Source organism: Cavia porcellus, unplaced genomic scaffold, assembly GCF_034190915.1.
Source record: "Cavia porcellus strain 051 isolate PalLab524CR breed Dunkin Hartley unplaced genomic scaffold, mCavPor4.1 scaffold_18, whole genome shotgun sequence".
Lineage (NCBI taxonomy): Eukaryota > Metazoa > Chordata > Mammalia > Rodentia > Caviidae > Cavia > Cavia porcellus.
This window is the reverse complement of record NW_026947501.1, coordinates 38,751,965-38,763,267: the sequence shown is the minus strand read 5'-3', so window position 1 is coordinate 38,763,267 and position 11,303 is coordinate 38,751,965. Positions and strand designations below refer to the sequence as shown.

Genomic DNA, 11,303 nt, shown 5'->3' with positions numbered 1-11,303 from the left:
AGGTCCTGTTGAGTCTCTGAATCTGAGATACCAGATTGGAACATGCTCATGGGATCGCTGATGACGCTTTCTACTGGAGTTGTTGGAACTCTCCCAGCACATCTCTGGCCCTCCCTCCTTCCCTTCAGCAGAAGCGACGGGTGTGGAGGCTGAAACCAAACCAAGACTGCTGTCCCATGAGGGTGTTCTCTGTTGTCATATTATGCAAGCACTGGGGGGGGGGGGGTAAAGATCTATGTAAAGAAATACCAATGTCTCATAATTCTTAGTCCATTATCAGTATTATGGTATAACTTTTTTCTATGCATATATGTAAAATATCTACCTTGTATTTTTAATACTATGTTTTTATAAGTGGCTTTAGTAAATAAACATTTATAGCATGCTTTTTAAATTGGCTAAGTAGCATTCCATTTTCCCATGACTATAAATAACACCGCTAAAATTTTCTTTAGGATAAATACCTGAAAGTAAAATTACCAGATTAGTTCCTACTCTGTTTACCTTGGAGTCTTCATTATCATGAAATCATGATGGTTATCCTCTTCTACCATTGCTTGCCTTTCTTTTAATATGCAATCTATCGCAAAATCGTTTTGGGGATAGAATATACTTACAAAGAAAAACTGCACAAGGCCTACGTGTACAGCTGCCGTGTTACACAGTGAGGACCCCTGTATAACCAGAACCAGGTCAAAAATACAGCTTCTTCCCTTCTTTCCCAACACCTGCCCTCTACGATCACTGTATTGTTTGATATCTTACTTGTGCATGTGCATGCATGCACACAGGCGACGGCCATGCTGATCACAGGCTCTACCATTGAGCTCTAGCCCTAGTCTTTTTTTTTTTTAACTTCGAGATGAGGTCTTGCTATATTGCCCTGCTTAGGGTTCAAGTGATCCTCTGGCCCCATCCCCCAAGGAGGAACTACAGCGGTGTGCCACGAGAGCTTTAATTTTTAAAACCAATATACTTTTGGAGAAGTGCCCTGTGTGTGGGAAAGCAAACAGAAGCTGAGAAACTTCCTGAGACAAGGAATGGCTCTTGCCCCTTCCTCTGTGAATCCAGACACCTGATGAGCACGAGGCCGTGCGGGTGCTGAGGTCAGCTTAGGGCAAGCACCAGGGGAGGCTCCTGCAGTGGCAGAGGCTGGCACCGTGCTGCCTCTGGGCTCCTTGGGAAGGATGAGAACCATCCCACAATGGGTTGCTTCTATCTTGTGGGAGAAATCTGTGAAGCTGACCATGCCATGGTGAAAATCATTTCCCATCCTGAGTAGCGTTTCCTCTTCAATCTTTAGCTTACTGCTCAGCAGGGCTTGGACAGAACTACCATTTGAAGGCTGGAGGGAGAGGAAGAATAAAGTACTGAATTTTAAAAGTTCAGTGTTTAAATAAAAAGGATTTCACTCACAAGGAAAATGGGAAATAACCACTCATAAATTCAAAACTCAATGTAAGAATAAGTATTCACTAGAACTGATGCTTTAGGCCGGGGAGAAAAACAGGCAATGGGCAAGCCATTCGGCCTAATGCATGCTAAATAAAGGACGGGCTGTGAATTCGGGCTCCCACATGACTAGAGGAACCAACCTGTCCTACACACACAGGAACCCAGCAGTTTCAAGCTGTCAGCCTCAGGGCTCAACATTTTTATTTGCCAATTACTCATCTGAAGCCCCGATTCAACAAATCTATGTGGAAGATGCAGAGTGCGTTTATTCCAATCTTGAAAAACAGGAAGTAACTATACTTTCTTCAGCCACAATTTTGTCATCTACTGGCTGGAAGTGAGCCTCAACGTGGGTTATTTAATGAACTGCTTTTTACAGTAAAAGAGCCCGCTCCATCCTTGGCAGTCCCCAATCTTGGGCCTGGAGTCTCCAGGGTCTACCAGCTCCTGCTATTCACTCAGGCCTGTGTGCGGACCCTCTCCAACCACAGTTCAGCAACCACTGACGTGTACAGCACTTAACCCGCATCCCCTCCCACAGCCAGCTGCGTGGGTGCATTTCCCCAGAAATTTCTGCAGGGCCACCCCGGCAGAGTAATTAACGCAGAGGCTCTGAAACCAGCTTCCTGAAAGTGACCGCACTGCTTTGTAAGTTCATTTCCTTGGCCGTAAGATGATGATGATGATAAATAGTCCCCACAAAAGGACAAATACTTGAGTTGATATTGATTTCTTTCATTGTTCAGACAGCTGCTGGGACGTGGTAAAAATAATATATGCTGAAAAAGATGTACCAAAGTTCTCACAGACAGCGTCACACTGATTACACTCTATATGCTACACCAAATGCAGCACCTGTGCCAGTGTTCCCTCGTCACACAGTGACTTTCTGGATGGATGTTATCACCTAAACACAGGACCTCAGCACCTCGATGGATGCCAGGGCACCCCTTCACACAAGCCTCACAATAGCTGTCCCTGGCAGGGATGGGGAGAGGCCAGCCTCTTCGACATCACCCGGCCACTAGCTCCAAATTCCACTACCAAGGTAGGACACAGCAAGGTTCCTGTGGAGAAAGGGTCTGTGATCCGAGACATGACCAAGTCTCCAAATACACAAAATGAGCACAAATTCGTATGACTCCACCACCTTCACTTACCACTGAGCAGGACAGACAGGTGAAGCCTGTTCGTCCTTGCAGTGCTGAGTGTGGCAGCCCTTGCACCAGCAGCCTGAGAGGCTCACTGCCCCAACCGGGCTTCTTCCAAGCACGCGCTCACTACCACTGTGATCAGAGTGCAGCCCAGAGTTCCCAGATGAGCCCAAATGGGGGCAGTATCCTAGAATCAAACAGGGCCCCTACTTGTTAAAGACAGTCCTGGGCCACCAATTCTTCTCACACTGCTGATACCACAGGGTGGCGGTGACATCCTCAAGTTCTTTCCATGCATGCAGACTTAGCAAACGCAGTGACTGGCTTTTCTCACAACTGGCGCCTCCCTACTCCCTCCCTCTTACCTCTGCCGCCTGGCACGTTTACACAGACCGGTTCCACAAAGTGCTTTTTAAACATACATTTAATTTTTAAAAATATACATAGGAGAAGCCATGTGTTTTACATAGGAATACGCACATTAACAAAGCATTTCTTATACTTTTCCAAAACTCTATTATATCAGTCCGAAATTTATAAATTAAATATATCAGAATTTAAGTTAAAATGAAATCCCTGAAACTACTGGATATGCTAGACTTTGTCCAAAATGAAATGAACAGAGAGTGAGTATGGTTTGTGTTAAATAAGGTTTATTGTTAGCTTTATTGCCTATAGTTTCTAAGATGCAACTTTATTGTGCCTTTGCAAACAGGATACATCTCTTAAAAAACTGATCAAAAGTTTCCATACATATAGCTCTATATGATAGATTACAGTGCAACACTATTCTTCTTACATAATTATAGAAATACTATAGAACCCAAGAGCACAGGGTAAGCAAAAGAAATACAATCCTGAGCCATCTGAACAAGATGATCTGGTGAAATCTTTTAGTGTAAGTTTAGAAAACACAAGGGAGAAAAAAATACATGCACACTGCAGTCGTGAGAAGAATACATAGAATGCCTGTCCCTTGCTCAATGCAGGTGGGGTGATGGCGAATTTCCAACACATGCACACTCACTCACACTCCTGCTCTCTTCTCCTGCTTCCCTTCCACCCTCAAAACATTCACTCCCACCCCTTCCCAAAAGAAAGATCAGGCACTACATCCTAGTGAACCCCACATCTGCCTGGCTGGAGAAAGTCAAGTGACTGCTGAAAGGAAGTGCAGGTCCAGAACACAAAACAGAGCACATGCTGCCAGCCAAGTCCAGCTGCTTCTGCCTCTTTGGAAGTAAATGAAGCACAAGCCTGCTATAGTTCAAAAGGGACCTTAAAAACAGAACTTGTGTTTTCTGGCTGATTACAGTAAAATCAACAGCGGAAAACTCATCCTATATTTAACTGCCTCATCTGCTACTAAAATACATTTGTCCCTGTATTTTTGGTATCTAGTCAATTATGGTTCAGTAAGAGAAGTTCACGAAGCTTGCACTGCTCAGGGTAAGCACTACGGCACACCTAAGACAGCTGGGCAGGCTCACGAAAGGCCACGCCTTCCTTGCTGACGTCCCTCCAGACCGCAGCATTCTAGTGTTGCCAGAGATGACAACGTGAGGAGAGTTAAAGGACAACGGGGATTTGGTTTGAGACTTCACCTGACGCGTGCTTGTGATGAAACTAACCAAACCTTCCCCAAAGATAACCTGAGTCTGCTGACTGAAAAGACTGGCCAGCGTGGCTGACAGTCCCCATTACAGAGGCTGAGCTGGAATACCAGAGAGCGAATAGTCCACCAGCAGCTTGCCTTTGAGGACAACTCAAGGGCTCTTAGCTTTTGTTCTATTCACCATCCCAAAGCCCAACACCACCGAGGTGGAAATAACTTGCAGCATAAAGAATACTGAACTTGAACTGCACAACCTATGGGACTAACTGGAGAGAAAACAAAACAAAACAAAACAAAACAAGGATCCTCATTCCCACGTGACCTGGTGTGGGTTTTAGTGTCTCTGTATACCTCAGTTGCTACAGAAAAATTAAAAAAAAAAAATTTACTTCATAACATCCTTATTTTCAATTAAAAGCTCACACATTCACAAAATACACACTCTATGAATATGAGGTGGCTCTTTTCTTAAAACTTTTAAAATAAAGAGGCACCATTACCCGTTCATTTTTGTACTAGAAGTCTCATATAATCATCAATAAACCAGAAACAGCATCTGTGATGATTACATGAAGGAGAATCAAAAGCTCAGAAAGGTAATCTTAGCCACTGTGAAGAGTGTACTTGAATATGCAGATGTTCTGGTTAAGTCAGAATCTGAAGACTCAATCAGAGGTTGTAGGGGTCGAGAACAAGTCTTGTGGCCTCTTGTCCACAACTGGTAAACTGAAATGGCTCCCAAAGAGATTTAAGAAACCATTCTGAAATTATTTCCAGTGGACACGGTTAGTCCCACTGTAAGAAGCCTTGTCTTTATGATTAGCTTTTTCAAGTGGAGGCAGAAAGCGACACAGCATCCCACACTGCTGACACTGGCAGCACTGGCGGCAATGGGGTCGCGCCTGTCTGTGAAGGCTTCCCAGGGTAGGAGGGACAGAATGTTGTACTTCAGCATCTTTGGTCTTAAGGTCTGGCCTCTATGAACCCACCTCTCCTGCACATCTAGTCTCTGATATAGTTTAAGTGTCCTTTCGCTTGAAGGTTACAAGACAAAATTTTCACGGTAAATTACCAGGCCAAGAGTTTCCAGTTTCTGGCCCTCTTCCTGCCCAGTGTAGTGCACAAGGACCTTATCCAGCAAGCTGTAAAGTCCAACGCTACACAGCATGTTCTTTGTAAAGTTTCATGAAAATTGTTAAGAGGATTCCCAACACTGAGAGCGGGCTAAAGCAGAGCTCTGGCCTTTATTCTGAAAAGTAGCCTGAGCCAACTGTGTGAAAGGTCTTGCTGCCAAAAATATTTACCACCAGCCTCTAGAGCGCATCTGTATTGCCCAAATTCCATGAAGCCTAATGGTTGGGTAGATACTTGAGGTGGAAAGGTAAGAATAAGATGTGAATAAAGCTAAGCTTGGCCTAGGGAGAAAGAGATTAAAAAACAAAACAAAAACAAAGTACTCTAGAATTTAATTCAAAGGAGAAAGTAAGTAAACCAGTTTATACCCTCAACAGAGTACTGTCTGGCACCCTCTCCTTTCTCTTTTGCAGTCCAGGAGCTTGTCTTAGTCCCTTCCTTCACTGCTTTGGTACAGAGGAACTTTATAGATGGTTCCAACAGTGAAGCAGAGGTCACTGTGGGACCAGACTGAGTCTGGACAAAGCCTGCACACTGACCTGGGAAAAATCGAGATTCCTGGCAAACCTACACAGCACCCAGTAGCCATCAATATGAACGAGCATGCGGTACTCACGCAGGGAGTTTCTGCAGTACCCTTTTTCTTCCCAACAAACCCCAGTTCTCCCAGGTAAACACACAAGATAAACCATCTGGGTCGGTGACTGTGAATGTTGCCAATTTGCAATTAACTTAGCACCAAATCTGTCAACCATCCCCTGCCCCTTAAACTAAGTCCCTCTGTGGCCTAAAAGTGGCACACTTCGGCTTTCATTTTTGCATGAAAGTATTCCTATATTGATATTCCGTCCCGTGTCAGATGAAATAAAGTTACAAAATATTTGGTGGTTTCCACGCAACATTTTTCTCATGATGAAGTAACTTCATGGGTCTTCAAAGTCAGAATTACGTCCACTGAGGTTTTTTCCATGTCGTTCCTCATACGGAGAAAGTCTTTCACATGGCTCTTTCTGGACAGTGCATTAAGTGAAGATACTTCAGCAAAAAAAGATCATTTATCCATATCCATTTGAGTAATATACAGATTCACAGTCAATGAGATGACAAGATTTGCAGAAGAGAGGCATTGAACAGTAAGTATACTAATCAAATACAAAAACTGCAAGAAACATATTGTGCACTAAAGAAAGGTTGCTAGCTTCTAACTTTAAGGACTTAAAGTGATGGATATGGTAACTGCATTTTAGGAATGAAACATGCATTTCCCTTCCAGATATACAATGTGTGATGCTGGTGCACAGATCTGTATATTCACATGCACGACACTGTGTCTGCAATGATACACACGTGACAGCCAGCCAGGTCTGGAAGGCAGATTTCAAAGCACAGGTCTACCAAGACCAAGAGAGCGTATAGCAACTTAAAAACACTTCTAACTTCAGAATTTCATTTTATTGAACACACTTAAAGCAAGCACCTCTTGGTAATAAAAGCAAAAAACCCAGTAATATCCCTTCCATTCAATTCTAGCAGAAGTCTTCTCACACCAGCCTGCTAATAAATTCATGACAGAATTTTAAATAGGCAGCCTGCTGGGGCTATGAGCTGAGCTCAAATGCAGGTGTGTTGATTTCTCAGCAAGAGCTGATGCAGAGGAAAACAGCAAAAAGCAAATTTGGAATCTGTCACAGCTTTCTTCCTTAAGCAAAACCAGGAATGCAAATTATTTTTACAACCACAATTCAATTTGTTCAAACTTTCTCTCAAGAAGTTTTCAGTTAATTACATGTAAATAGCAAGAAAGAAAGCTCTCAAGGCTTGCACAGATGCTCTCAAGGCTTACAATTACCAAGAAAATGACAAAAGTAAAAGCAGGACTATTAAACACATGGAGGGAAGGTCAATTTCTGTTTCTGCTCTCAAGAAGTAAAAAAATCACCATAGAATTAAGTACAAAAACCTGCACTGAATGACGACGACTGCTGGTGTATTTACTTGATCAGAAATGAAGACCAAGAGTAGAAGAAAGCCCTATGGTAACGCTCGTCGGGGGCACCTCCCTCGGTGTGCACTCTCGTGTGTTGGCAGAGTTCCTGCAGCGGTAGCTGATATAACACGGGAGTCCTCGGCTAGCGGCTCTCAATGCCACTCTCTCTTCTGAAACGTACCCACAATTCAGTTCACTTACAAATCAACAAACGAAATTCAATTCTTCAGAAAAATATCTGTTTGGCATCTCCTGGGCTTTGTTCCATTGGACAATATGGACATTTTAATCTGAAAAGAAGACAGAAAAGTTCTCAACAAGGAATAGGATCCTCACTAAGCACTCTGTTTTCATCTAGTCATAGAATATCTTTAACAATTTATACAAACAGCGTATGCATCAGTATTTTGCTCAGAGGATTAACCATGCTTTCTCTTAATATAACTGCTAAGCAGTGAAGATTCACAAATAAACGCTATCCTTCTGGGGAAATCATGAAACTTGTTTTGTAAACAAAGACAACTTTTTTGAAAATTGCTTCAGATCCAGTTTTTCTTCTCTAAACTTTACGGTGCACCAGCCTCTAAATAAATATCAAATGCATAGGCAACACATTCCATGCAAGGATAGCAAATCACATGCCAGATATACCACACCAAGAATGTCCTGCATATCTCATTTGTGGCATAAGAAACCAGCATGGGCAGGGGAGTTAGCTCATCGGCATAAGCACTTGCCTGGTAAGCAGGCAGTCATGAGTTCAATCCCTGGTACCAAAAAAAAAAAAAAAAAAAAAAAGAAACCAGCATGGTCTCAACTGAGATTGCTACTCTGTCTGCCTTCTACAGTAGCATAGTGGCAGACACCTGTAACCCCAGCATTTAGGAGGCTGAGGCAGGAGGATCACAACAAGGGGCCAGCCTGGGGTTAACAACAAGTTCACAGCCAGCTTAAACTACAGAACGAGACCCTGTTTAAAAAAAAAAAACCTTAAATACATTTTCATGTAGTGAAATATTCTATAGTTTTAAAGCACCTCCCCCCAAGACAAATTACCAGTGAAAAATGCTAAGTACAGGGAACAGATGCAGTCAGTCACTCCAGAAGTTGAGCTACAGATCACGCTTAGAGATCTCACCTATGTACAAAGCAGATTTGCTGACTAAAGATGAGATGCTATTCATTTTACAACCAGCAAAGATTTAGCTACTCCTAAATCTATCCACATCCACTTCTCACTGCAACTTCTCCCACTCAGTTCCAAAAGATTCACTCAGCAACATTTAGAAATTCTGACACTTACTTGCTACCGTTAAACATTTTATTCAGGGCATCCCTTGATATTATATGGCCACAAACCAGTTTCATGGGTGGGTTGTTATCTGTTGTTTGCTGACGAAGGATGGGACAGGCAAATATCGAGTGATACCAGCACTTTTTACCAAGGTCAACTTCAATCTGCTCGAAGAGAAAAAGTGCAAAGGTTAGTAACATTTCAGAAAACCTCCAGACACACTCCTGAAAATTCCTCAGGGTATAATCAGCCACAAAATCACCAGAAACTCTCTTTTGTTGTTTTAAATGAACAATAAAACAGGTTTGTTTTGGGGAACTGGTAGAAGAATGTAGTATCTTCATTGTTTCTGACCCCCCTACCATCTACCCTCCCTAGCTGCCTAATTCTCACATAAGAAAAATTAGGCAATATTTAACTTTCTGCATCTAACTTATTTCGCCTAACATTATTTTCCAGGGCTGGGCATATAGCATGTAGGCTGTTTCCAAAGCCTAGCAACTGTGAATTTTGTTATATAAACATGGCTGCACACATACTGCTATAGGGTGATGCTGTGAACGCCTCCAAACCTATTCTACAGTACACTTAGCTCGGTGATGAAAGCAGTGAAATAAACTGCTCTTTTTAAATTATTTTTATTTATTGATTTATTTGAGGTAGGGTCTCTATGTAGTTCACGATGGCCTCAAACACAGCCACCCTCTTGCCTCAATCTCCTAAGTACTGGGATTATATGCATGCACCACCATGCCCAACAAGTAATTCCTTTAAAGACATGGTTTACATCTATGTGTGCTTCAGATCTGAGATTTCCATGTTTGAGTGTAATGGTCCTGAGAAACCACCAGAAACAAGGCAGTAAAACATCTTCCAAAAGGGCCTTTTGCAACCTGTATATAGAAGTCCATAGTACCTGTTTCCATTGTTTCTATTTGCTGCGAAGTAAATAAGTCATATGGAAGCCGAGAAATCATCTAGCAGGGCAGCTGGCCCATGCCAGAGTTCCTTCTAAATTTTTAAATTTACAACCAGTATAAAACTCTATCACCAAGGCTCTTTCGGGACAGTTGACAAGACTCTAACAGAACAAAGGTGACATGCAGACTTCGGGTTAACCTGCAATTCAGGCCGCTCTGTTCTTGTGCTCAGCAGCACCGCAGCACACAGCGTCTGGCACTGCCAGATGCCAGGTCCCTGCCTCAACAGGCATGAGAGCTCAAGGTCTTTAACCTTGCTCAAAGTAGCTGTGCTGGAGTGGGTGCTGCCTGCGTCCTGACCACACTCGGGGACAGGAAGGCACCTTGTCTTTAACCACAGCAAGGAGAAGCTGGAGTAACCAACTGCTAAGTTTGCCAGCTGGAAGAGGAAGGGAACTGCAGACAAACTTGTGACCAAGTGTGGCAGAAAAGAGGAAGAACCTAAACTCACGTCTCAGCCTCTTCATAGGCCAGGAACACGAGGAGGAGGACAATTCCAAAAGTAGCACACACCCCACACCCTAGCCGCACTAACACAGTGTGCCTGATGGCCCTTATTTTAGAGATGAAACTGTCTAGAAGGGTGGCTGATGTAACAATTAAAGCTGTGGTGCTTCCCAGGACAGCAGTGACACGTGGGACTGGAGGTCACAGCTGACTGCAGATGCTATAGGGATGATCTTTACTCTGAAACACCTAGGTACTTTTTCACGTTGGCATGAGAAAAGCATCAGCATGAATGCATGACGGCATCAACACCAATGCATCAGACAAAACTAAATCCAGTTAAACTGCTTAACTGCTTTTTACAGTGAAGAAAACAACAGTATAAGGGTCTCTGTACTGTATTCCAGAATGCCCTGTGTGCTACGATATGTATGGACCTTCCTCACTACTGAGGTTTTCTTTATTGGATTTCATTGTCACTTTAAGCGAAAAATTTTAGAATATTCCTCCAGGGTCTCCAAAATGTACCATGCTTTTCAGTTCTTTTATTTGGGGTGGCAGGGGTGGGTACAGTGCTGGGGATGAAACTCAGCATCTTATAATAAAGGATTCACTGTATTACTGAGCTCCACCCCTTAACCCCTCATCTAGTTTTAATCCATGCCTGCATACACTTAAACAAACAAACAAACAAAACACTGCCAAATGGCCTCCATGGTGTTTCCTGGTTAAAAGACGGACGTTTTAAACCCTTCAAACATGGTCTCTTTGTATGCAGGAAACGTAAACAGTCAACAGAAAATGCACTCACAGGCAATTCGTCTTTTTGGTTCCAAACTCCAGTGCACTGCCTCTGTTCAATCACAGCTTTGATGTTAATTAGAGCTGGCAGCGCCACGCAACCTGCTGAGAAACTGGGAGGGAAGAGGACGGTCAGTGCCAGCCAGGTGTTGGGCCGAGTGGTCACCAGATGTCCTGCACTGCAGTCCTGGCCCCTGGACAGGGCACAGAGCCTTCTGCTCTCCTAAAAGCAAACGGGGCCACTTTCCACTAGAGGAAAAATAACAGGTTTTTCCCTTCCCTGTTCCCCAGTCCCACTGGTATATTTTATGTAGCTACTGAAAAAGAAAACAATCCTTGCTTAAAAGCAAAGGTCTACATTTACTAAATAAACCTCACCAATATGGAAGAAATGAAGTTAAAAAATTTAAAAAAAGAAAGAAAACACCTTAAAAAC

At 43.1% G+C, this 11,303-nt stretch overlaps 1 protein-coding gene across 1 annotated transcript in view; it reads right to left on the bottom strand.

Moving 5' to 3' along the window:
* Nucleotides 1-3,245: 3,245 nt before the first annotated feature.
* The window catches only part of Rmnd5a (required for meiotic nuclear division 5 homolog A), a 47,361-nt gene continuing 39,303 nt past the window's right edge, over nt 3,246-11,303 (bottom strand). The window contains exons 7-9 of the mRNA XM_003468947.5: nt 10,878-10,980; nt 8,649-8,803; nt 3,246-7,635 (exon numbers count right to left, since the gene is read on the bottom strand). Coding sequence (XP_003468995.1) covers nt 7,572-7,635; nt 8,649-8,803; nt 10,878-10,980 — 322 coding nt within the window. The 3' untranslated portion in view covers nt 3,246-7,571. The remainder of the gene's footprint in view (nt 7,636-8,648; nt 8,804-10,877; nt 10,981-11,303) is intronic.